Below are 23,253 nucleotides of genomic sequence, written 5' to 3' on the forward strand. Positions count from 1 at the left end.
TCTCCACCACAAAATGTGTCTGTCTATCTTCTCTGTAAGATGTATTTTTCATGTACTGCTGTTGTTTCCAGATATATATGTAGACTGTATTTGTTTGCTTTGGTGAAGGGGACCTCTTTATTTCTCCACTCTTTGTGCTCTTTCCCTCCATGTATGTGTCTCCTCCACTCTGGTGCACCACTTCCTACACCTGCCTTCTCCTCCTCTTTGCCCTCCTTCTACGCTCCTCTTCAGCCAACTCGCCCGCTGTCCCAGAGGAGAAGGGGGCTTGCTTCCGTTTGGTCAGCTCAGGGAGGCAGTGTTTGCACCCAGTATCTGCCCAGCTGAGCAAACAGCTCTGCTGCTGCAGTGTGGGCAAAGCTTGGGGCCCTCGTTGTGACAAATGCCCCCTTCCAGGAACAGGTAAGGCCCCCAGCCACATCAGACATCCATCCTGTCTCTACAAGGCCCCAAACCTTCTCTGTTGCAGCTTAGTTGGGCCTTACATATCAGCAGATGTTTATACCTCTGTGGATTTGCCAGTAGGCCGCTGTCCTGCAGGACTCTGTTCATCCTTCAAATTAACAAGACACAAAATATAGGAACCAACTACCAATAATCTAACAGATGTAGGACTGTCAGCCTTTGTGGGTCTGTTACCAGCAGATAACGGTTGGTTGGTTGGTCTGTCGGTTGGTTGGTTAATTGGTTGATTGGTCTATTGATTGATTGGTCTGTTGGTTGGTTGGTCTGTTGGTTGGTTGCTCAGTGGTTGGTCGGTCTTGGTTGGTTGATTAGCTGGTCGGTCTGGTGGTTGGTCGGTCTTGGTTGGTCCGCTGATGGGTCAGTCCACCACTTTGATCCAGACTGAGAGGTCTCATCAACTACACCCTCCTCTGCGACTGGTTCTGTCTGAGGTTTCTTCCTGTTAAAAGGGAGTTTTCTGTTCCAACTGTTGCTCATGTGAGATCTGTTGAGTTATTGGGTTTATCTCTATTATAATGAAAAATGTGTAGTGATTTGACACTGTGTAAGTAAAATTTCATTGAATTGAAAAATGTTAGCATCTAACAGGTGAATTGGCACAAAGTAATGTGCAAAAATTACCAGGTCCCAGATGATGGAGTTCAATGGTTTTGGTGATCTTCTTGACTTTTCATGGAGATCCACAGTGAGGCTGACGTTCGTGGTTTTGAGGGAAATATTTTGATTGTTATAACTGGCCAACTCTTAAATGCCTGCAAAACACCAGGCAATCCCATCAAAGCCATGTATGTTTGGTGTAAGTTGCAATTAACATATGTTAGCATCCTAATGTTAAACTGCAGTCGTGAGCAGAGGAAACTTTACCTGTTGTGCCCAAGTACAGCCTCACACGACAGCTAGCGTGTGACCAGCTGTAAACACGCTTTTCTTTTTACAAATGTCGAAGTACCTACAGTTTTCTGCAATAAACTGTATCTGCATTACAGTCTGGTGGAGGTACATTTGTTGGTAAGTAAGGCCACACAATACAGCTGTTTCTGTGGATGAGGCTTGATGTGATGTTTCCTTCATATGGAAAATGTTTTGTCTCAACCTGTCAATAATAAATCTCAAAACAGTTCTCAACAGTAAACTTTGAAAAGTTTATCTACATTTACCAAAAGCCGGAGACTTCTCTGTGAATTGGAAATTCATATGTATTCTTTATTAAAAAAAAAAAAAAAAACCTCCATACACACAGACCTACATATTTAATCGGTTAATGAATTCATCATTCGTCCTGATCTAGAACAAATTAAATGAGACAGTTTAACTTCACCTTTTGGAGGGATGAGTGTGAAGGTGTGTCCCGTTCTTTTGCCACGATACTTTCTGTCTGCATGGTTTCACAGCCGGCTGTTAGAGTTGCTTTTAGATCCCCTTAGCAGCTGTTATCACACTCACTGTTTGTCTTTGTTTTATCTCCGCGCATCATAAAACGTCAGGACAGTTCACTCAGCAGCTACTGGAAGAGGACTCACTGTTCATTGTAGAGAAACATATCACTGTTCATTGTGGAAACATATCACTGTTCATTGTAGAGAAACATATTACTGTTCATTGTGGAAACATATCACTGTTCATTGTAGAGAAACATATCACTGTTCATTGTAGAGAAACATATCACTGTTCATTGTAGAGAAACATATCACTGTTCATTGTAGAGAAACGCATCACTGTTCATTGTAGAGAAACGCATCACTGTTCATTGTAGAGAAACGCATCACTGTTCATTGTGGAAACGCATCGCTGTTCATTATATCACTGTTTACATCACATCGCTGTTCATTATAGAAACACATCACTGTTCATTATAGAAACATATCACTGTTCACATCACTGTTCATTATAGAAACATATCACTGTTCATTATATCACTGTTCACATCACTGTTCATTATAGAAACGCATCACTGTTCATTATGGAAACGCATCACTGTTCATTATGGAAACGCATCACTGTTCATTATGGAAACACATCACTGTTCATTATGGAAACACATCACTGTTCATTATGGAAACACATCACTGTTCATTATAGAAACATATCACTGTTCATTATATCACTGTTCACATCACATCACTGTTCATTATGGAAACGCATCACTGTTCATTATGGAAACGCATCACTGTTCATTATGGAAACGCATCACTGTTCATTATGGAAACGCATCACTGTTCATTATGGAAACACATCACTGTTCATTGTGGAAACACATCACTGTTCATTGTGGAAACACATCACTGTTCATTATGGAAACACATCACTGTTCATTGTGGAAACACATCACTGTTCATTGTGGAAACACATCACTGTTCATTGTGGAAACACACCACTGTTCATTGTGGAAACACACCACTGTTCATTGTGGAAACACACCACTGTTCATTGTGGAAACACACCACTGTTCATTGTGGAAACGCATCATCAGAAACATTAAGGAGCTTTACAGCTACAAAGTCATGATGTCACTGATTCTTCCTCATCTCTCCATGACAATTGACCATTTTATTTATTTGTTGCACTCTGAATGTAGAAATCAGTGTTTATTGTCAGTGCTTTTATCTTATCATGGGAAAAGTTTTTTAGATGAGGCTCAGGAGTTGAATCCATAAACTGGTGTGAGAGTATCGACTTGTTGTCCGGTCTATATAAAGTGTAGATGCACTCTTGGAGCCTAGCCTGTGTTCATCTTGGTATTTTTATCAGGAATGTTTGCCTCATATTACTATTGAAGTGAAAGCTACTAAACACAGTTTGAACGGTGCAGCTCAGAGGTAGATTTTATTTTGTGTTTCACAATAAGTTGTTATCGTGCTGAATTTTTGTGTTTTGTTCTCAACTCAGGTGACTTCTATAGTATATTTCCTACTTCAGATCAGGCTTACCAAGACCCTGGTAGTGAATCTGACATGAGGAAGCTGTGTGGACTATAACATTTGCAGAAAGTCCAATGCTATTACCAATGTCAACACATCTGGTACAATAACCACTCGTGTTTTGTGTTATTACGTAGCTAAATTCAAAGAAATCTGTCCCGGTGGAATGGGCTACACCGTCCTACCAAACCCTCCCATCAACAAGCCGGTGATCATTTCCCAGGAGCCCGTTGACCTGTTACCGCCTCAACCGCTGCCCACGCCGGAGAGACCCGTGGAAGCATTTGGGAAACCAGAGGAGATCATTCCAAGTGAGTTTTATACTTTGTATTTCCAGTTTTTTATTGATTTCACGTGTAGTAAAAAAAAAAAAATACTTGAGCTAGATGCTGGTTTGTAATCACTTAAACTGAGGTAAATTAAATAACATCAGCACTAATACCTTTGGTATAACTTAATTAGATAATAAAAATAACACGTTGAAAGACGACATACATTCATTTCTTTTTCCATTAGTTTTTCAGACATTTCAGCTGATCTGAAATTTTGTGGCAAAAGTAAATTAACACAAACGTTCTTTTCTCCAGTCATTTCTTAAACTGCTGCATATGTAATGTAGTCCCTCCATTATGAGCCGAGGTGTCCCACAAGACTGTCATGTCAGGAACATTTATAAAGGAACCTGCCTGAACCATCTACTGGTTCCTTTCACTGCAGAGGATCTCAGGCCCAAAACAAGCAGTCCAATCATTGGACTCAGTCATCACCACCCTCCTGAGAAACCTCTTAATATTTCATCAACCTTACAGTCCAACAGACAGCAGCTGATACTCCCAACTGTTATTCTCACAGTCTTTTGTTATAAAGTATCCTTATCCAAGATACCTGAACTGTTCCATCTGGCAGACATGTTCTTTCAAATGATCTAAGTTAGGCAGTTTTATTACTTTGGAGACCAGACTACAAAACTTCTGTCCTGTGAACTGACATTCAAACCTTTTGTGTGGTTAGTAATGTAGAAACTTAAACAGCCTTTGAGTCCAGCTCATAATACAATTTCAGGACTGCAAACAGCAAGCTGCCAACAGAGTGACTGAATGTAATGTTCTCAGTTTCAATAAGTGATGTTACAGCATCACTTCATACAAGCTGCAGGTGAGATGGAGCGTTGGTTTAGTAGTGTACAGAGAATTACAGTGATCCACATTTGGATTGGGTTCATTAGCTGAGAGCTACATTTGACCTCTGAGTTCATCAAAAGCTGCTGATTCTTCTACACTTAAACAAAGCTTTGCCCTTGTTATGTAGATGTCCCGTCAGTGTTCATGGTGGATGTAGTCGATCGAAGCTACATATTCCTGAGCGCTGCTGTACTCACAGAGAAACCTGAGTGTTTCTCAGTTTTCCTGCTCGACAAACCGTACCAGCAGTGCCGACATGAACCTGACAACCAACCCCCAAATCTTTCCAAAACCTGGTTCCCCTCGTCTCTTCCTCTCTAGTACCCAACAGATAAACGATGAGTAGCCAGACCAACCATCAAGCATCAGTGATGTCATCATCCATCAATGATGTCTGATCAAAATTGAAAGTATGAGACATTTTATTTGAATAAACAGATACGTATTAATGATGAACAAACCTTTTAACAACTAAAATAAGAAATTCCAGTTGATTTCAGCCTGGTGTGTTTCTCATTAATGTGCTTGTTGTGGCACTTTGCAGTCTCTACCGCCATTGTAAGCATTCAGGGAAACGAGGAGTTGCACGAGACTTTAGTCTATTTACACGACCCTAATTCTCTCAGTAGCATGAGTGAGTGTCTCACTCAACCATCATCCATCAGTGATGTCATCAACCATCAGTGATGTCATCATCCATCAGTGATGTCATCGTTGGTTTGTGACCGTTATGAATCCTCCAGTTCAGATTCTGTCCGTCACCATCTTGCTAGTTCGGAGCAGTTTGGAGCAGGAAGTGACCATATTTGGACGAGCTGGGGGAGGAGCCAGCGGTGAATCTGACCGATCTGATTGGGAACCTGACGATACTACGTCCCGCCCACCGATAGCTGTAACCTGACTGTACCACAGGCCTGTCAATCAAACAGACACGCCCCCAAAACCAGGTCTTCTTGAATCTTCTTTTCTAATGAATGAGGGATTATTTTCAGATGGACCTCCAGAAAACTAATAAGAAGGAGTGACTTTAGCTAACAACACCGAGATAACTGATGGACACATTTTATTCACTTTGGATTTGATGAGAGAAGTTGAATGGGAGTCTATGGAGCCGGAGGCTTTTTGGAGCCGACCTCTAGTGGCACTCGCTGGTATTGCAGCTGAAGACACTTCTGGATCAGAACCATTTTACAGACCTGAAGCTACGAACTCTTTTATATCCAGTCTGTGGTTTTATATCCAGTCTGTAATTTTACATCCAGTCTGTGGTTTTATATCCAGTCTGTGGTTTAGGTTAGGTAATTACTTTATTAATCCCACATGGGAATTTTTTTTTCCGCTACAGCAGCATACAGAAGCAATAGATAGTAATAGAACAATAGAAAAGCAATAAAATAGCAGCAAAAAATACAAAATATAAATATAAAATGCACAGTATGTACAGTACAGTATATATCTACATATATTATATACAAACAACCAAGAAACACAGTCAACAGTATTATTTTGCCAGAGGTGAGTTATTGTACAGTCTTATTGCGGTCGGCAGGAATGATCTCCTGTATCTGTCCTTGTGACAGCGGAGCTGGAGGAATCTTTTGGAGAACGTCCTCCTCTGTCCCTGCAGCAGGTGGAGAGGGTGGTCAGGATTATCCAATATGGATAATAGTTTCCTCAGCGTCCTCCTCTCCACCACCTTTTCCAGACTGTCCAGTTTGCAGCCAATGATGGAGCCGGCCTTCTTAACCAGTTTGTTAAGTCTGTTGGTGTCACCAGCTCCAATGCTGCTCCCCCAGCAGACCACAGCGAAGTACAATGCACTGGCCACAACAGACTGGTAGAACATCTCCAACATCTTGCTGCACACATTGAAGGATCGAAGTTTCCTCAAGAAAAAGAGTCGACTCATCACCTTCTTGTAGACAGCGTTGATGTTGGTCTTCCAGTTCAGTCTGTTGTCATGGACACACCCAGGTACTTGTACTCCTCCACCATGTCCACCTCCTCTCCCAGAACTCTCAGTGGTTGTGTAGCCGTCGTCTTCCTCCTGAAGTCGACCACCATCTCTCTGGTCTTGGCCACGTTCAGGAGGAGGTGATTTCTTCCCGCCCACTCCACAAAGTCCTCCACTACTGCCCTGTACTCCTCCTCCCGTCCATCCCTTATACATCCGACCACTGCAGAGTCATCAGAGAACTTCTGCAGATGTCTTGACTCTGAGTTGTACTGGAAGTCAGTTGTGTAGAAGGTGAACAGGAAGGGAGACAGAACAGTTCCCTGAGGAGCTCCAGTACCACTAACCACCGTATCAGGCAGCACACTGCCCAGACAGACAAACTCTGGTCTGCCTGTCAGGTAGTCAGTGATCCAGGAGACAGTAGACATGTCCCCCCCCCCACCCCCACCACCTGCAGTTTCTCACTCAGCAGCAGTGGTTGGATGGTGTTGAATGCACTGGAGAAATCAAAGAAGGTGATTCTCACAGTCACCGGTTCCATCCAGGTGAGACTGAGCTCGTTGCAGCAGGTAGATGATGTCGTCGTCCACTCTCACACGAGGCTGGTACACAAATTGCAGCGGGTCCAGTGAAGATTTCACCAGCGGCCTGAGGTGGGCCAAGATCAGCCTCTCCAGCACCTTCATCACATGAGATGTGAGGGCAACCGGTCGGTAGTCGTTGAGGCCAGATGGAGTCGTCTTCTTCGGTACATGAACCAGGCAGGACGTCTTCCACAGCACCGGGACTTCCCCCTGCTTCAGGCTCAGGTTGAAGAGGTGTTGTAGGGCTTCAGCCAGCTGGACGGCGCAGGTCTTCAGGACCCCGGGGCTGATGGCGTCAGGTCCTGCAGCCTTGCGCTGGTGGAGTCTCTCCAGCTGTCTCCTAACCTGGCCAGTCGTCACAGAGAGGGAGGTGGGAGAGGGGGTCAAGGTGTAGATAGAGGAAGAGCCCTTTGAGATTGAGGGCTCTATGCAGTTCACCAGGGGGGGAGGGGGGAGGTGTGGAGGAGACAGATGAGGGTGGTGAACTAAACCTGTTGAAGAAACAGTTTAGTTCATTTGACCTCCCTAGGTTCCCCCTGGTTGTTCCTCTCCAGGTTCCCCCTGGTTGTTCCTCTCTCCCCTTGAACCCAGTAATCTCCTTCATACCGGTCCACACCTCCCTCACGTTGTTCTGTTGGAGTTTGGCCTCCAGCTTCCTCCTGGGGGAGTTCTTGCACTCCCTCATCTTCTCCTTCAGGTGGCGCTGCACTCTCCTGAGCTCGTCCCTGTCCCCAGACCTGAAGGCTGCTTTCTTCTTATTAAGAAGCACCTTCAGGTCACTGGTGATCCATGGCTTGTTGTTGAGGAAGCAGTGTCCAGTCCGGGATGGTACGGTGGTGTGTTCACAGAATTTGATGTATTCTGTGATACAGTCCGTCCTGCTGTTGATGTCCTCCCCATGTGGTCCACACAGCACATCCCGGTCCGTGGACTCAAAGCAGTCCTGCAGGGCGTCTTTAGCCTCCTGTGTCCACCTCCTCACAGTCCTGGTGGTTACAGGCTGCCTCTGTACCAGGGGAACATACCTGGGAGTCAGCAGGACCAGGTGTTGGTCTGATCTACCAAGGGGAGGAAGGGCAGTAGCACTGTATGCATCCATGGCATTAGCATACAGTAGGTCCAGAGTTTTATTGTTCCGTGTGGGGCAGTTCACATACTGGTGCAAAGTTGGCAGTACTTTATCCAGGCTGGTTAAAGTCTTCAGTAACTGCCAAAAATGCACCGGGATGCTTAGTCTGCAGTTTAGCCACAGTGGAGTAGATGGTGTCCACTGCTGCCTCTACGTCAGCTGATGGAGGAACGTACACAGCGATAACGATGACGAGAACTCCCTCAGCAAATAATAAGGGCGCATCCCCACGGCTAGAAGTTCAATGTCCGGGCTACAGAAACGTTCCTTCACACACACGTGGTCGGGATTGCACCACCTCTCGTTCACATAGACTGCAATCCCTCCACCTTTCTTCTTGCCGCTCCGAACAACGTCTCCGTCCCCCCGAACGGTCCTGAAGCCGGTACGGCTGCGCTGTGGTCCGGGAAATGTGAGTGCAGCCATGTCTCGGTGAAACACATGATGCTGCACTCCCGGTACTCTCTCTGGGTCTTTACCAGCGCGCCGAGCTCGTCTGTCTTGTTAGCCAACGACCTCACGTTCCCCATTAAGATCGCCGGTACTGATGGTTTATATTTCCTCCTTTCCGCCTTCAGCTTAGCTCCGGCTCTGTAACCCCGCCGTCTTCTCCGAAGTTCAACGGGGATCTCAGGCCTCGCTCCGGGCAGCAGCAGTAGAGGTCTACTCAGCGCAATCAGCTGATCACGAGAGTAAACAATAACAGTGCCCCCATCCAGAAACGTGGAAAAATTACGGTCTATTGTCTGACTGTTAACTTAACACACGTGAAGAGAAGAAAACAACAACTCCGAAGACAGGAGAAAGGCTTAAAAATACTATAATACAAAACACACTCGGGGGGGAGCTGCTGTAACAGGCTGCCGCTAGCGCAGCGCCATCTTACATACAGCTGGGACGAGGAAGTTCTGTCCTATCTGACTGCCTTGTACTGTTATGTCTTCATAAATGGTTCATCTTATTGGGCGTATTATATTACATTACATTACATTTCATTTAGCTGACGCTTTTATCCAAAGCGACTTACAATAAGTGCATTTCAACCATGAGGGTACAAAACCCAGAACAACAGGAATCATTTCGATCATTTAGACTTTATTAATCCCACAGTGGAGAAATTTGGTCGTCACAGCAGCATAGAAACACAAAAAAGGTACACACAATAAGAAAAAAATTACATATACGTATAAATAAAGAAGATAAATAAAAAATTCATTTTTTAGGAAAAAAAAGAGCAATCAATAAATACTCACACACAGACTATATACACAAAATATGTTTTGCTTTTTTGGGGGGCTTTAACATCTTCAAAAACTCATGAAAGTTGATGCAAAGTTTCGTGAGGATTGGAGATCGTTTGACCTGAAACATCAATTTCCTTTCACGGCAAAATGTCAGACTTTGCCGCATCGTCACGGCGACGCCCTTTGACAAAGTCGGAAGAATTTCTCAATATATCATCAACCACATGTTTAGGCAATTCTGACCCGACTTTAGGTTCATGTGATCAACCAGCTTGACGTAGAATGTGAAAGTATGAAAAGTGTCATTTCCAGTTGCCACCAGGGGGCACTATGAGCGAATATTACCACACAGGGGGTCTTCAGGGCAGAACTCTTATCAGGGATGTAATGTTTGGAGACGGTCGGTCCATGTACACAAGATTTACAGCAATTTGTAGTTTCATGGTGAGACACTCAAAATGGCCACCAATTTTTAATCCCAAACATGTTAACTGTGCACAAAAAAGATTTCAACTTGGTCCGACAAAATCTGTAGGAGGTGTGCAAATCGCCAAGAAATGGGAACTAAATTAAAAATGGCGGACTTCCTGTTGAGTTGAGGTCATGCTGCCAAGAGACTTTTTTGTACATCTTGATGTGATACAAATATCCAAACATTTTGGTGCATGTAGGTGAAACTAGGTGCCGGGGCTGCAGTTTAGGGGGCACTAGCGAGCCGTTTGGCCACGCCCACTCGCAAAACACATCAGATGTATCGTCTCATTACGCCGGATGTATGTGACACGTTTCGTGAGGTTTCAAGCATCCCTTGACCGTAAACATCAACTTCCTGTGTCACGGCAAAACATCAAACTTTGCCCCATCACTACGGCGACGCCCATTGACAAAGTCCAATAAGATTCTCAATATATCATCAACTACATGTTTAGGCTATTCTGACCCAACTTTATGTTCATGTGATCAACCAATTGAACATAGTATGTGAAAATATGAAGTGTCATTTCCAGTTGCCACCAGGGGGCGCTATGACTATGAGCGAATATTACAATACAGGTGTCTTCAGGGCCGGACTGTTATCATACCTGTAACATTTGGAGAAGGTCGGTCCATGTACATAAGATTTATAGCCATTTGTAGTTTCATGGCGATACGCTCAAAATGGCCACCAGGCCACGGGCACACACATCGATGAAAACTAATTCTTTGAACAACTTTTAATCCCATACATGAGTGCACAGAAAAAATTCCAAGTCGGTCTGACAAAATCTGTAGGAGTTCGTTAAAGTACAACATGTGTGAATCGTCAAAAATGGTGACTAAATTCAAAATGGTGGACTTCCTGTCAAGTTGACGTAACGGTGCAATGTAACTTTTTTGTGCGTCTAGGTGTGATACACGTGTCCACTGGATTTGGTGAATTTAGGTAAATGTGGCCGCCGGGGAATCTCTTTAGGGAGCGCTAGTGAGCCATTTGGCCACGCCCACTCGTGACTCCACTAGAATACGAAATTTTTCGCCAGGAGACGTGTGTACCAACTTTCATGAGTTTTTGAATATGATAAAGCCTCTAAAAATGCAGTTCTTTGCGGAGAAAAATAAGGAACGAGAGTAATAATCGCTTGAATAACAATAGGACTTTTGCACCATCGGTGCTTGGCCCTAATGAAATCAAAATAAATAAATATAGCTTGGGTATTTTGATGAATGGAAAAGTGTCAGGTGCTATGAAATTAAATGAAAAGAACTGAAATACTGCATGTTTGCACTGCAGAGACATTTTTGATGTGATTTTTGTTTTTCAAAGTGTGGTATTTTTTTTATCAATCTTCCATTGTGTGATATACAGCAGGCTCACTTCTGCAAACTATAACTCCAAAGAAACTCAGATTTATGATCCCTCATGCACGTGATTAGGAACCCAGATCCTAAAAGAAACATACCTCTTGTGACATTTGTTTATAGAGGATGAGGATTAAAGTGCTTTGGCTCAGTACAGATTCCCTTCAAACACAGCCCGGCTCACAGAGGGGGCGGGGGGGAGATAAACCTGGCTGAGAGAGGGAGATGAGCTTCACCCTCTGCTGTTATTATTATGCACATGCTTGGCAGCCACTGAGGGAAGGAGAAACTTTTCAACATCTGAGCCAAAGCCAGACAGAGTCCAAATTGCTGCTAAGTTTTGCTGGAGCAGAGGAGTACTGAGTTTTCCAGGCACACAGGACAGGGCTAAAAAAAATGATCTGACTGAAACCCACCACCCAAAAACCTGTGTAGATTTGTGTTTGGATACCAGCGGAAAGTAATGAGGCGCCTGGCAGCCGTACACTGGTATGTTGGCACGGCACAAAGCAATGCTGGGTGGGGAGAAGTGAGGAGGATTTAAAAAAAAAAAAAATCCTCAGTGTTGTTATATTTCAGACTGAAGAACGTGGTACTCAATCTACACGAAAACCTGGCCCTGTGCATAATCATATGGCATTTAGTAAAGAGCTTTCTTAAAGAAGGGTCTGGTATTTATACAATGAAGGTGTTTAATATACAGTAGCTTGAATTGTAATTGTCTTTGCATTTAATCTACTCATTATGGAGGGCCACACGGTGTTGTTGTGATTTGGGCTTTCTTCCTGTGATCATATCATGAACTCGAGCCTGTAAATTCAGTCTCTTCAGAACTGTAGGTTTGGATGGCAGTGGGTCCTCTGTGGTAAAGTACAACCCTTTTTCCCAAAAAAGTTTGGACAATGTATAAAATGTAAATAGAAACAGAATGCAATAATTTGCAAATCACATAAACCAATATTCAATTGAAAATAGACCAAAGACAACATATCAAATGTTAAACTGAGAAGTTTTATTGTTTTATGAATGCAAGGAATTATTGATGAAAGCAAAAGGTCTCAAAAAAGTTGGAAAAGTTGAGTTTAGCTTTAAAAAACACCTGCTGGAACATCTCACAACTAATGAGGTTACCATGGCAACAGATCAGTAACATGATTGGGTATAAAAGATGATTTCAGAGAGACAGAGTCTCTCAGCAGTGAAGCTGGGGAGAGGTTCACCACTCTGAAAGACTGTGTTGGAAAATAGTTCAACAATCTAAGAATAATGTTCCTCAACGTAAAACTACAAAGAATTAGTGGATTTCATCGTCTACGGTTCATAATATCATTAAAAGATTCAGAGAATCTGGAGAAATCTCTGAACACAAGGGACAAGGCTGGAAACCAATATTGGATGGTGGTGATCTTCGGGCCCTCAGGCAGCACTGCATTAAAAACACACTATTCTGGAGTGGAAATCACTGCATGGGCTCAGGAACACTTATGAAAACCATCATCTGTGAACACAGTTCATCGCTGCGTCCACAAATGCAGGTTAAAACTCTCCAAAGAAGAAACCAGATAGAAACATGATCCAGAAACACCGCCGCCTTCTCTGGACCGAGATCATTGAAGATGGACTGAGGTGAAGTGGACAACTGTCCTGAGGTCTGATGGATCACAATCTGAGATTCTGTTTGGAAATCATGGACGCTGCATCCTCCAGGTTAAAGAGGAGAGGGACCATCCAGCTTGTTATCAGCTCAGTTCTAAAGCCAGCATCTGTGATGGTACAGGGATGCATTAGTGCACATGGCATGGGTAGCTTGAACATCTGGAAGGAAGTATTAATGCTGAATGATATATTCAGGTTTTGGAGCAACATATGCTGCCATCCAGATAACGTCTCTTTCAGGGAAGGTCTTGTTTATTTCAGCAGAACAACGTCCAACCACATTCTGCACGTATTCCAACAGCATGGTTCTCTAGTAGAAGAGTCCGCTGATAAACTGGCCTCCTGCATTCCAGACCTGTCAATCATTGAAAACATCTGGAGCATCAGGACATGAACAATACAACAAAGGAGACCCTGAACTGTTGAGCAGCTGAAATCCTCTATCAGGCAAGAATGGGACCACATTTCACTTTCAAAACTCCAGAACTGGTCTCCTCAGTTCCCAAAGGTTTCCAGAGTGTTGTTAAAAGAAGAGTTGATGCAGCTCAGTGGTGAACATGATCCTGGAACAACTTATAGAGACGTGTTGCTGACATCAGATTCACAATGAGAATTTTTCATAAAACAATAAAACCTCTCTGTTTCAACATTTGATATGTTGTCTTTGGTCTATTTTCAATATAATATGGGTTTACACGGTTTGCAAATCATCACATTATGTTTTTATTTATAATTTACACAGCGTCCCAACTTTTGGGGTTCTTCGGTTTGTACCAAAGTATTTGCTTAACAACAGTTAGCCAGCACTTCGTTCATTTAAAGCTGGACTTGCCAACTCTTCTCCAGTCACACCAGGACTTTAAGATATAGAGTTTAGATGCAAAATCAGTTAACTGTAGATTCACTCACAGAGTAAAATCATGTAAATCTTTTGCATAAAGATCAACATTAGGGAATCTGAGCTTGACTTGAACTTTAGCAGTGAATCCCAGTGTCAACTTTTGGGGGAAGTTCTTTTAACATGTTAGCTGTGATGCACCAACCACTTTTTAACGCTGTTCTGCTGGATCATAAAGTGTGGGGAAAAAAAGAGTCAGTCTGAGCTGTCATTAAGTACCTAGGTCTTCCTGTGAAGTTAGCAAAAAGCTAATCCCCTAAAGTCAATTGATCATCCTCGTGTGCACCGTCAAGGTATCCAAAGCCTGATATATCGTATTCCTTTGTGCTGTAGAACTTGTTGTCTGAAAACAGTCTTTTTTAATACTGACAGATGTGTTCATTACGATGCACTAAAGATTATTATTATTTAATCCCACAAACACTGTCCCCTCTCCGACTACAGAACACAGTTTGTGGTTGAAATAGCCGTCAAAACCTGCACTAAATCACAGCGTCCCTCTGTTTTAGAAGGTCAAAGCATTTTATGAAAGATATATGACCCATTTGAAATGATTTGTGTCTTCAGTGGTAAGAGAGCCACAGGCATGGCAGGGATGTTAGAAGATTCTGAGAGCAGACAAATGCTCATTTCAGGTGATTTTTTTTTTTTTGGACAATAGCAAAGATAAAGAATATTTTAAACCTTGTCTCAGAGATATTCAGCAAACCCGACGATATTTCTGGAATATCGGATTAAAACTGTTCATCTTAAAACCTCTAAACTTACCCCACCCTGACTGTTGTCTCTTTTTCCTTCGGTCAGTAGCAACAGCTGCACCGGACCAGGTAGGTTGGCTTCTTCAGAGAGTGATCATGTGAAAGCAGTTTGCATGCACAGACTCGCTGCGCTCAGCTGCTGACGAGCTGCACAATCACCTTTGCATGAAGTCAGCAACATTGCTGCATGACTTTGGCTGGTCGACGCTGAGCACGAAGTAAATGTGTATCCGTTTGTATTGTTCACCAAAGCGCTCAAAACAGACAGAAAGCTGTGACCTCGTGGTGACCTCGTGTTGACCTCTGACCTCCAGTGCTTCCTGGCTCAGCTGCTCATTCTTAATCAACTGCAGTCGGTCACCCTGCGAGCTCAACGCTTCTCTGCTTTCAGGCACAACGCCTCCATTGCATGACAGAAGCCGTGTGCACAGCTTCAATCATTACGTTTCCACCGACACATTTCAAACACATCGTATTCATGGCCTTTGGTATGACTGTGTGTCTTGTCGTTGAAGGAGCTGGTAGTTCCTGAGTTTAGCAGTACGCCGCTAGGTGAACCCATCCTGCCTCAGCTGTCTCCGGGTGTGTCCACCATCAAGATGGAGGCCGCCTACCCAGGTGTCTGCTTCATTACCCTTGAAACTTTGTGGTACGCTGGGCAGTTTGTGACAGCTCAGATTCAGACTGCACGTTTGTAACTGATGACATCATTACTGTGACAGATTACAGAGTTAAACAGTCAGAAAGTCTGGTCTGGATTTTACAGAGAGGCAATGACACGTCTGTCCTCGGCTGTTTGTAGCTTTTCACGATCCACATGATGTCACGGTGAAGGAGGTGCTAGGAAACCATAAAACTCAGGAATAGAAACAAACATCATCCGCAGCAGTATTGTGTTCAGAAAAGCCTAAAATATGATTGTGGACCAACCATCATCCATCAATGATGTCATCGATCATCACCCATCAGTGATGTCATCGATCGTCATCCATCAGTGATGTCGTCAACCATCAATGACGTAATCAACCATCAGTGATGTCATCATCCATCAGTGATGTCATCGTTGGTTTGTGAACGTTATGAATCCTCCAGTTCAGATTCTGTCCGTCACCATCTTTGCTAATTTGGAGCGGTTTGGAGCAGGAAGTGACCATATTTGGACGAGCTGGGGGAGGAGCCAGCGGTGGATCTGACCGATCTGATTGGAAACCTGACGATACTACGTCCCGCCCACCGATAGCTGTAACCTGACTGCACCGCAGGCCTGTCAATCAAACAGACACGCCCCCAAAAACAGGTCTTCTTGAATCTTCTTTTCTAATGAATGAGGGATTATTTTCAGATGGACCTCCAGAAAACTAATAAGAAGGAGTGACTTTAGCTAACAACACCGAGATAACTGATGGACACATTTTATTCACTTTGGATTTGATGAGAGAAGTTGAATGGGAGTCTATGGAGCCGGAGGCTTTTTGGAGCCGACCTCTAGTGGCACTCGCTGGTATTGCAGCTGAAGACACTTCTGGATCAGAACCATTTTACAGTCCTGAAGCTACGAACTCTTTTATATCCAGATGATATTCGGCCCGTCCATCCACCTCTCAGTTCTTCTCATGACGCTGTTTTTGCTCCTGATTCCGTCAGGGTGATGTTTCCTCTTTAGCTGCGTATCTCCTGTTTGAACTTCCTCAGGTGGGAGCCATCACATTTTTCTACTAGTGTAACCCAACCTGTTGAAGTCATGAGTGGTCCTTCTGAACATTGCTACCATACCGAGGTCTTGTGTCCTCTCTCATTATCAGGGTGTCATCAAGATGTCAATGTTATCACGGTTTAATGGTTAAATATGGTTGGTTGCCTGATGCCAAGATGCCACGTTTGATGAAAAAAAATCTGTTCAAATAATAATAAAGTCTATATGTAAAGAAATGAATATGAACTGCTGCATGTCTTGGTTTGATAGCGGTTGTTGAGAGGAGCTCTCCGCCAGCACCAGTGGAGATCCTCCCCTCTAACGCGGGCCAGGACATCGCACCGACCCAGTCCGCTGGTGAGCACACCTCTCTCTTTCCTTTCATTTCTTTTCTTTATTAATAAGGATTAAAGAGCATATTTTGACATCAACCTGTATCATGAGTGAGTTATGAAAATGGTTTTCCTTCTTTGAGGCTTTTCCAGCCTTTTAGTTTGGAACCCACACTACATGTTGTCTTGGTTACTAAGCAGCAGGTCCCTCTGGATGTCTCTCAGCTGATTGGTTTAGAGAGGGCAGAGGTGTGGTCTGCCTGGTGCTCTCTCAGTGGAGTAACTTCCTGTTAGCTGAGCTAACTTTGGATGGATGGCTTTAAAGAAACTGGTGCCTGGTGTCTGTCTGTCTGTCTGTCTGTCTGTCTGACTGATTGTCTATGTCTGTCTGACTGTCTGTCTGTCTGATTGTCTATGTCTGTCTGTCTCTGACTGTCTGTCTGACTGATTGTCTGTCTGTCTGTCTGACTGTCTGTCTGACTGATTGTCTGTCTGACTGATTGTCTGTCTGTCTGACTGATTGTCTATGTCTGTCTGTCTGACTGTCTGTCTGACTGATTGTCTGTCTGTCTGTCTGACTGATTGTCTATGTCTGTCTGTCTGACTGTCTGTCTGTCTGTCTGACTGACTGATTGTCTATGTCTGTCTGTCTGACTGTCTGTCTGTCTGACTGATTGTCTATGTCTGTCTGTCTGACTGTCTGTCTGACTGATTGTCTGTCTGACTGATTGTCTCTCTGTCTGTCTGTCTGTCTGACTGATTGTCTATGTCTGTCTGTCTGACTGTGTCTGTCTGTCTGACTAATTGTCTATGTCTGTCTGTCTGTCTGACTGTCTGTCTGTCTGTCTGCCTGCCTGCCTGACTGATTGTCTATGTCTGTCTGTCTGTCTGACTGATTGTCTATGTCTGTCTGTCTGTCTGACTGTCTGTCTGTCTGACTGATTGTCTGTCTGTCTGTCTGACTGTCTGACTGATTGTCTATGTCTGTCTGTCTGTCTGACTGTCTCCTGGTCCAGAGGTGGATGAGTGCCAGATCAACCCGTACATCTGTGGTCCTGGCGTTTGTTACAACACAGCTGAGAGCTACACCTGCCACTGTGAGGAGGGGTACAGGTTTGGCCACGCCCACACCACCTGCGTAGGTAAGAATCCAATGATTGGAGGAGGTTATTGAGGTCAAAGGTCATCTTGTGCATGCTCATGTCACAAAGACCGACTCTTCCATCAAACTACTATTCAGACTTCAGATCCCAATTTATCTGTCGCCCAGTTTTTCAGGTGGAACATTTCATTTCCAGAGTAAAGTGAAGCGTCCTGCTGCTCTGAGTGTTGATGGTCCAGTGGACTCGTCCTCACTGAGGCTTCGTTATTCCTACGGTTAGGTTAGGTTAGGTAGGTTAGGTAGGTTCGGTTAGGTTAGGTTAAGTTAGGGTCGGTTAGGTTAGTTAGGTAGGTTAGGTTAGGGTTAGGTAGGTTAGGGTAGGTTAGGTTAGGGTAGGGTAGGTTAGGTTAGGTAGGTTAGGTTAGGTTAGGTTAGGTTAGGTTAGGTTAGGTTAGGTAGGTTAGTTAGGTTAGGTAGTTACTTTATTAATCCCCGAGGGGAAATTTTTTCGCTACAGCAGCATACAGGAAGCAATAAGATAATAATAGAATAACAGAAAAGCAATAAAATAGCAGTAAATAGCAGTAAAAAATATATAAAGTATAAATATAAAATGTAAAATTCATCTATCAGGATGTCTGTCACATATAATTCCTCCAGCTCAGCACCTCACCGTGCGTCTCCACGGCGCCCATCCGGACGCGTCACTTTGTTTTTATAAATCCAGACTTTAGCGTGGGAGCGCCGTTCGCCTCCTTCAGGCCCCGAACAGCTGACGTTCTGCGTCCCAGAAACATGAATGTTCTTTAGAACCAGCTGTGATCTTGTGAAGCAACAAACTAAATCCAGCATCAAGCATGAGGACACGACGGAGGAACTCTGGAACTCTAACAAGTGTTTTCTATCACAATTATACGTCTGTGGAATTTGAGAATAACCCAGCAGTGAGCAGATCTGCACCTCCACCTCCTCCTCCACCTCCTCCTCCACCTTTTCCTCCACCTCCTCGTCCTCCTCCTCCTCCTCCTCCACCTCCGCCTCCACCTCCTCATCCACCTTTTCCTCCTCCACCTCCTCGTCGTCCTCCTCCTCCTCTATCTCCTCCTCCTCCACCTCCACCTCCTCCTCCTGCTCCTCCTCCACCTCCTCCCCCTCCGCCCTCTCCTCCTCCCCCTCCGCCCTCTCCTCCTCCTCCTCCACCTCCTCCTCTTCCTCCACCTCCTCGTCCTCCACCTCCTCCTTCTCGTCCTCCTCCTCCTCATCCTCCTCCACCTTCTCTTCCTCCTCCTCGTCCTCCTCCTCTTCCTCCTCCTCGTCCTCTTTCTCCTCCGCCTCCTTCTCCTCGTCCTCCTGCTGCATCGCCCTTATTGGGACATAAATGTGAGGCACTCTGTCATTACGTGGTTTCCTGCAGCTCTCCACCCACTGAAATGATGCTGAATGAGGACAAACAGGCTGATGATTACTTCCCCATCGCTCCCATAAAACCTCTGAGCGGAGGAGGAGAAGGAGGAGGAGTCAGATCATGAGAGGTTATATAGATTAATAAGGTTTGCTCGCTGGTTTTTGTTTTTAGAATGTGTAGGTAGGGTAGGTAGGTAGGTATATACTTTATTAATCCCCGAGGGGACATTTTTTCGCCACAGCAGCATACATACAGGAGCAATAATAGAAACAATAGAATAAAATAATAATAGAATAGAATAATATAATAGAAAAGCAATAAAATAAAAAATATAAATATAAAATATAAAATGCACAGTACATACAGTATATATACAGTACATTAAATATCTATATATATATTATATACAACAAACCAATAAACACAGTCAATATATATATATATATATATATATATATATATATATATATATATATATATATATATATATATATATATATATATATACATACGGTACAGTATATATCTATATATATAATATACATATAATATACAAGCAACCAAGAAACACAGTCAACAGTGTTTTTGTACTGTGATGGATTTTGCCAGAGGTGAGTTATTGTAAAGTCTTATTGCGGTGGGCAGGAATGATCTCCTGTATCTGTCCTTGTGACAGCGGAGCTGGAGGAATCTTTTAGAGAAAGTGCTCCGCTGTCCCTGCAGCAGGTGGTGGAGAGGGTGGACAGGATTATCCAAGATGGACAATAGTTTGTTCAGTGTCCTCCTCTCCACCACCTTTTCCAGACTATCTAGTTTGTAGCCGATGATGGAGCCGGCCTTCTTAACCAGCTTGTTGAGTTTGTTGGTGTCACCGGCTCCAATGCTGCTCCCCCAGCAGACCCCAGCGAAGTACAAAGCACTGGCCACAACAGATGGTAGAACATCTCCAACATCTTGCTGCACACATTGAAGGATCGAAGTTTCCTCAGAAAAAAGAGTCGACTCATCACCTTCTTGTAGACAGCATTGATGTTGGTCTTCCATTTCAGTCTGTTGTCGATGGACACACCCAGGTACTTGTACTCCTCCACCATGTCCACCTCCTCTCCCAGAACTCTCAGCGGTTGTGGAGCCACCGCCTTCCTCCTGAAGTCGACCACCATCTCTCTGGTCTTGGCCACGTTCAGGAGCAGGTGATTCCTTCCCGCCCACTCCACAAAGTCCTCCACTACTGCCCTGTACTCCTCCTCCCGTCCGTCCCTTATACATCCCACCACTGCAGAGTCATCAGAGAACTGTAGCCTGGTTTTCTGACTGGACATATTTAACTGGTGATAAAGTTTTGAACATTCAGTCAGCTGGAGGTTTCTGATCCTCAGAGGAAGGAACAGATCTGAGTTCATACGACGTTTCACCTATCTAAGTGTTCTCTGGTCCTCAGCTCCTTATTGAAGGAGTTCCTCAGAACGTTGTGACGGCCGTCGTCAACTGTTTGAACTCCAGCATCCACACGACAGCGTGTTCACGGTAAATAACTGCAGCTCACCAGAATCTCCTAGCTGCCTACCGCACAGCAGGAGGCGCAGCACCGACCGGAGAGCAGCAGGTGGCACAGCAGGAGGTGTTGGTGGAGACCAAACCAGAGCAACAACAATACTGGACACGCTATTTTAAAGCAGCAGTTGACATTGAGGAAACATTTGTTTTAACATGTTGTGAAGGTAGAGTTTTCTTACGTGTATCCATGGAAACGAGCTCTTTCTGTTTCCAGATGTTGATGAGTGTGCCGACCGGACCGTGTGTCCTTCTGGGATCTGCTTCAACCATCCAGGAGGTTACAGCTGTGGCTCGTGTCCGGCGGGATTCGTGGCCCGGGTGGGCCACTGCTTCGGTGGGTCTGACGCTCACATGTTTGCGACCTCACATTCAGAGCTTCTGCACAAATGTGCCGAGACCTTTGGAGAGTTGCATCTCTGGTTGTGTACACATGGAGGGTGTAAACAAACAAACAAACAAACAAACAGGCACCAATAACGGGCTCCGAATATGAAAATGGAAGCTGAGTTGATTTATCTCATTGCTCTGTTTTCAGCTGGAGCTCCTTTAAAGTTAGAATGAACACAAAGACACCAAAAGGTTCCTGAACCTCCACCTCTCTGCCTCCACCTCTCTCTACCTCCACCTCTCTACCTCCACCTCTCTACCTCCACCACTCTATCTCCACCTCTCTACCTCCACCTCTTTACCTCCACCTCTCTACCTCCACCACTCTATCTCCACCTCTCTACCTCCACCTCTTTACCTCCACCTCTCTCTACCTCCACCACTCTACCTCCACCACTCTACCTCCACCTCTCTCTACCTCCACCTCTCTCTACCTCCACCTCTCTACCTCCACTACTCTACCTCCACCTCTCTCTACCTCCACCTCTCTACCTTCACCTCTCTCTACATCCACCACTCTACATCCACCACTCTACCTCCACCTCTCTACCTCCACCTCTCTCTACCTCCACCACTCTACCTCCACCTCTCTACCTCCACCTCTCTACTTCCACCTCTCTACCTCCACCTCTCTACCTCCACCTCTCTACCTCCACCACTCTACCTCCACCTCTCTACCTCCACCACTCTACCTCCACCTCTCTCTACCTCCACCACTCTACCTCCACCTCTCTCTACCTCCACCACTCTACCTCCACCTCTCTACCTCCACCTCTCTCTACCTCCACCTCTTTACCTCCACCTCTGTCCACCTCCACCTCTGTCTCTTACTATGTGAGCCAGTTGGTCTCCAGCAGCTGTTTTATGTTCCAGAATAACTCACTTCACTCAGCTCGCTGTTTCTCTGCTTTAGATGTGACAGAAATGTTAATGTTGTTGATGACACTGGTTGTTGTGTTGTTTGTGCTGCTTCAGATATCGACGAGTGCCAGGATGAGCGAGTCTGCATCAGAGGCCACTGCCAGAACATGGAGGGCTCCTTCATCTGTGAGTGTGGGCGGGGCTTCAGAGCGACGCCAGCTGGAGACCAATGTGATGGTACGATACACAATAATTCAATAAGAACGATGATGCACAACGATAACGAATAACTTTATTTCATTGAACTACAGGTGCTCAGACACCTTTATGTACAGGTTATTGTGTTGTAGATTTAAAGGTGCGGTACGTACGATTTTGTGACATCTAGTGGTGAGGTTGCAGATTGCAACCAGCTGAAACCTGATGATACTACGTCCCGCCCACCGATAGCTGCAACCTGACTGCACCACAGGCCTGTTAATCAAACAGACTCTGCTGAAGGCTTCATAACAGGCGTTCACAAACCAGCTGGTGATGTCACTGCTGGTCGCCATTTGGTTCTGACATGTATGGATGAGCTACTCTGTCTATTGTACGGATGTAATTACATGTGTTTTGTGAGAAAATTAAGGTTTGAGTTTTGTTATTAGTTGTGAACAATCGTCAGCTCTGATTAAATGATTCGTTATTGGATGGATATTTGAGGTAGATTTCCTTTATCATCATACAAACTTCTAACTTTGTTCTTAAACGATCCCAACTTGAGCGTAGGATCATCATCCTGTAAAAGTGTAACTGTCACAGAAAACATTTCAGTGCAGATGTAACTCCATTCATTCAACAAGCAAATAAAGAATCTTCTTGACTGAAGAGTTTTTATTTATTTATTTGTCACATTAATGTAAATGAAAAAGTAAAATATTTATAGTCATTTAATTGTTGTTGTTCTCCCTAAGGGGAAAAATAAGTGAATGTACCACTTGTACTCATCGATAGACTTCAAGCTTAAATCTATTAAAATCAATTATATGAGCATAATTCTGTGCTACCAATAAGTAAATGTTAAAATGTATATTCATTTCTCTAAATACCAACTGAAACTCTGTGTTGTGTTTATGCTCCAGATGTGGATGAGTGTGTAGAGGATGCCCGACCCTGTGAGCTGGTGGGAGAGTGTGTCAACAACATGGGCTCCTACACCTGTACCTGCCCGCCCGGGTACCGACAGGTCAACGGCACCAGCTGCACAGGTGACATTCAACAATTAACACAGATTCAAGCAATCTC

The 23,253-nt window shown here is 44.3% G+C and overlaps 2 protein-coding genes across 5 annotated transcripts in view; one reads left to right on the plus strand and one right to left on the minus strand.

Annotated features, from left to right (window-relative positions):
* Positions 1 to 23,253, plus strand: part of ltbp1 (latent transforming growth factor beta binding protein 1) — a 113,112-nt gene that overhangs the window by 63,713 nt on the left and 26,146 nt on the right. For 2 of the 4 annotated variants that reach the window (XM_069719583.1, XM_069719586.1), the window contains 9 exons: positions 235 to 402; positions 3,521 to 3,694; positions 14,676 to 14,698; positions 15,145 to 15,247; positions 16,593 to 16,679; positions 17,671 to 17,796; positions 20,933 to 21,052; positions 22,081 to 22,203; positions 23,091 to 23,216. In XM_069719583.1, the coding sequence (XP_069575684.1) occupies positions 235 to 402; positions 3,521 to 3,694; positions 14,676 to 14,698; positions 15,145 to 15,247; positions 16,593 to 16,679; positions 17,671 to 17,796; positions 20,933 to 21,052; positions 22,081 to 22,203; positions 23,091 to 23,216 (1,050 nt within the window). The remainder of the gene's footprint in view (positions 1 to 234; positions 403 to 3,520; positions 3,695 to 14,675; positions 14,699 to 15,144; positions 15,248 to 16,592; positions 16,680 to 17,670; positions 17,797 to 20,932; positions 21,053 to 22,080; positions 22,204 to 23,090; positions 23,217 to 23,253) is intronic. The other 2 variants (XM_069719585.1, XM_069719584.1) reach the window with 2 other exon arrangements.
* The window catches only part of LOC138633387 (uncharacterized protein DDB_G0287625), a 231,828-nt gene that overhangs the window by 45,869 nt on the left and 162,706 nt on the right, over positions 1 to 23,253 (minus strand). The window lies entirely within an intron of this gene.

The sequence above is a fragment of the Brachyistius frenatus genome, unplaced genomic scaffold (genome assembly GCF_029030835.1).
Source record: "Brachyistius frenatus isolate BFR_SWC_R1_liver_20210118 unplaced genomic scaffold, ASM2903083v1 Contig_218, whole genome shotgun sequence".
Taxonomy (NCBI): Eukaryota; Metazoa; Chordata; class Actinopteri; family Embiotocidae; genus Brachyistius; species Brachyistius frenatus.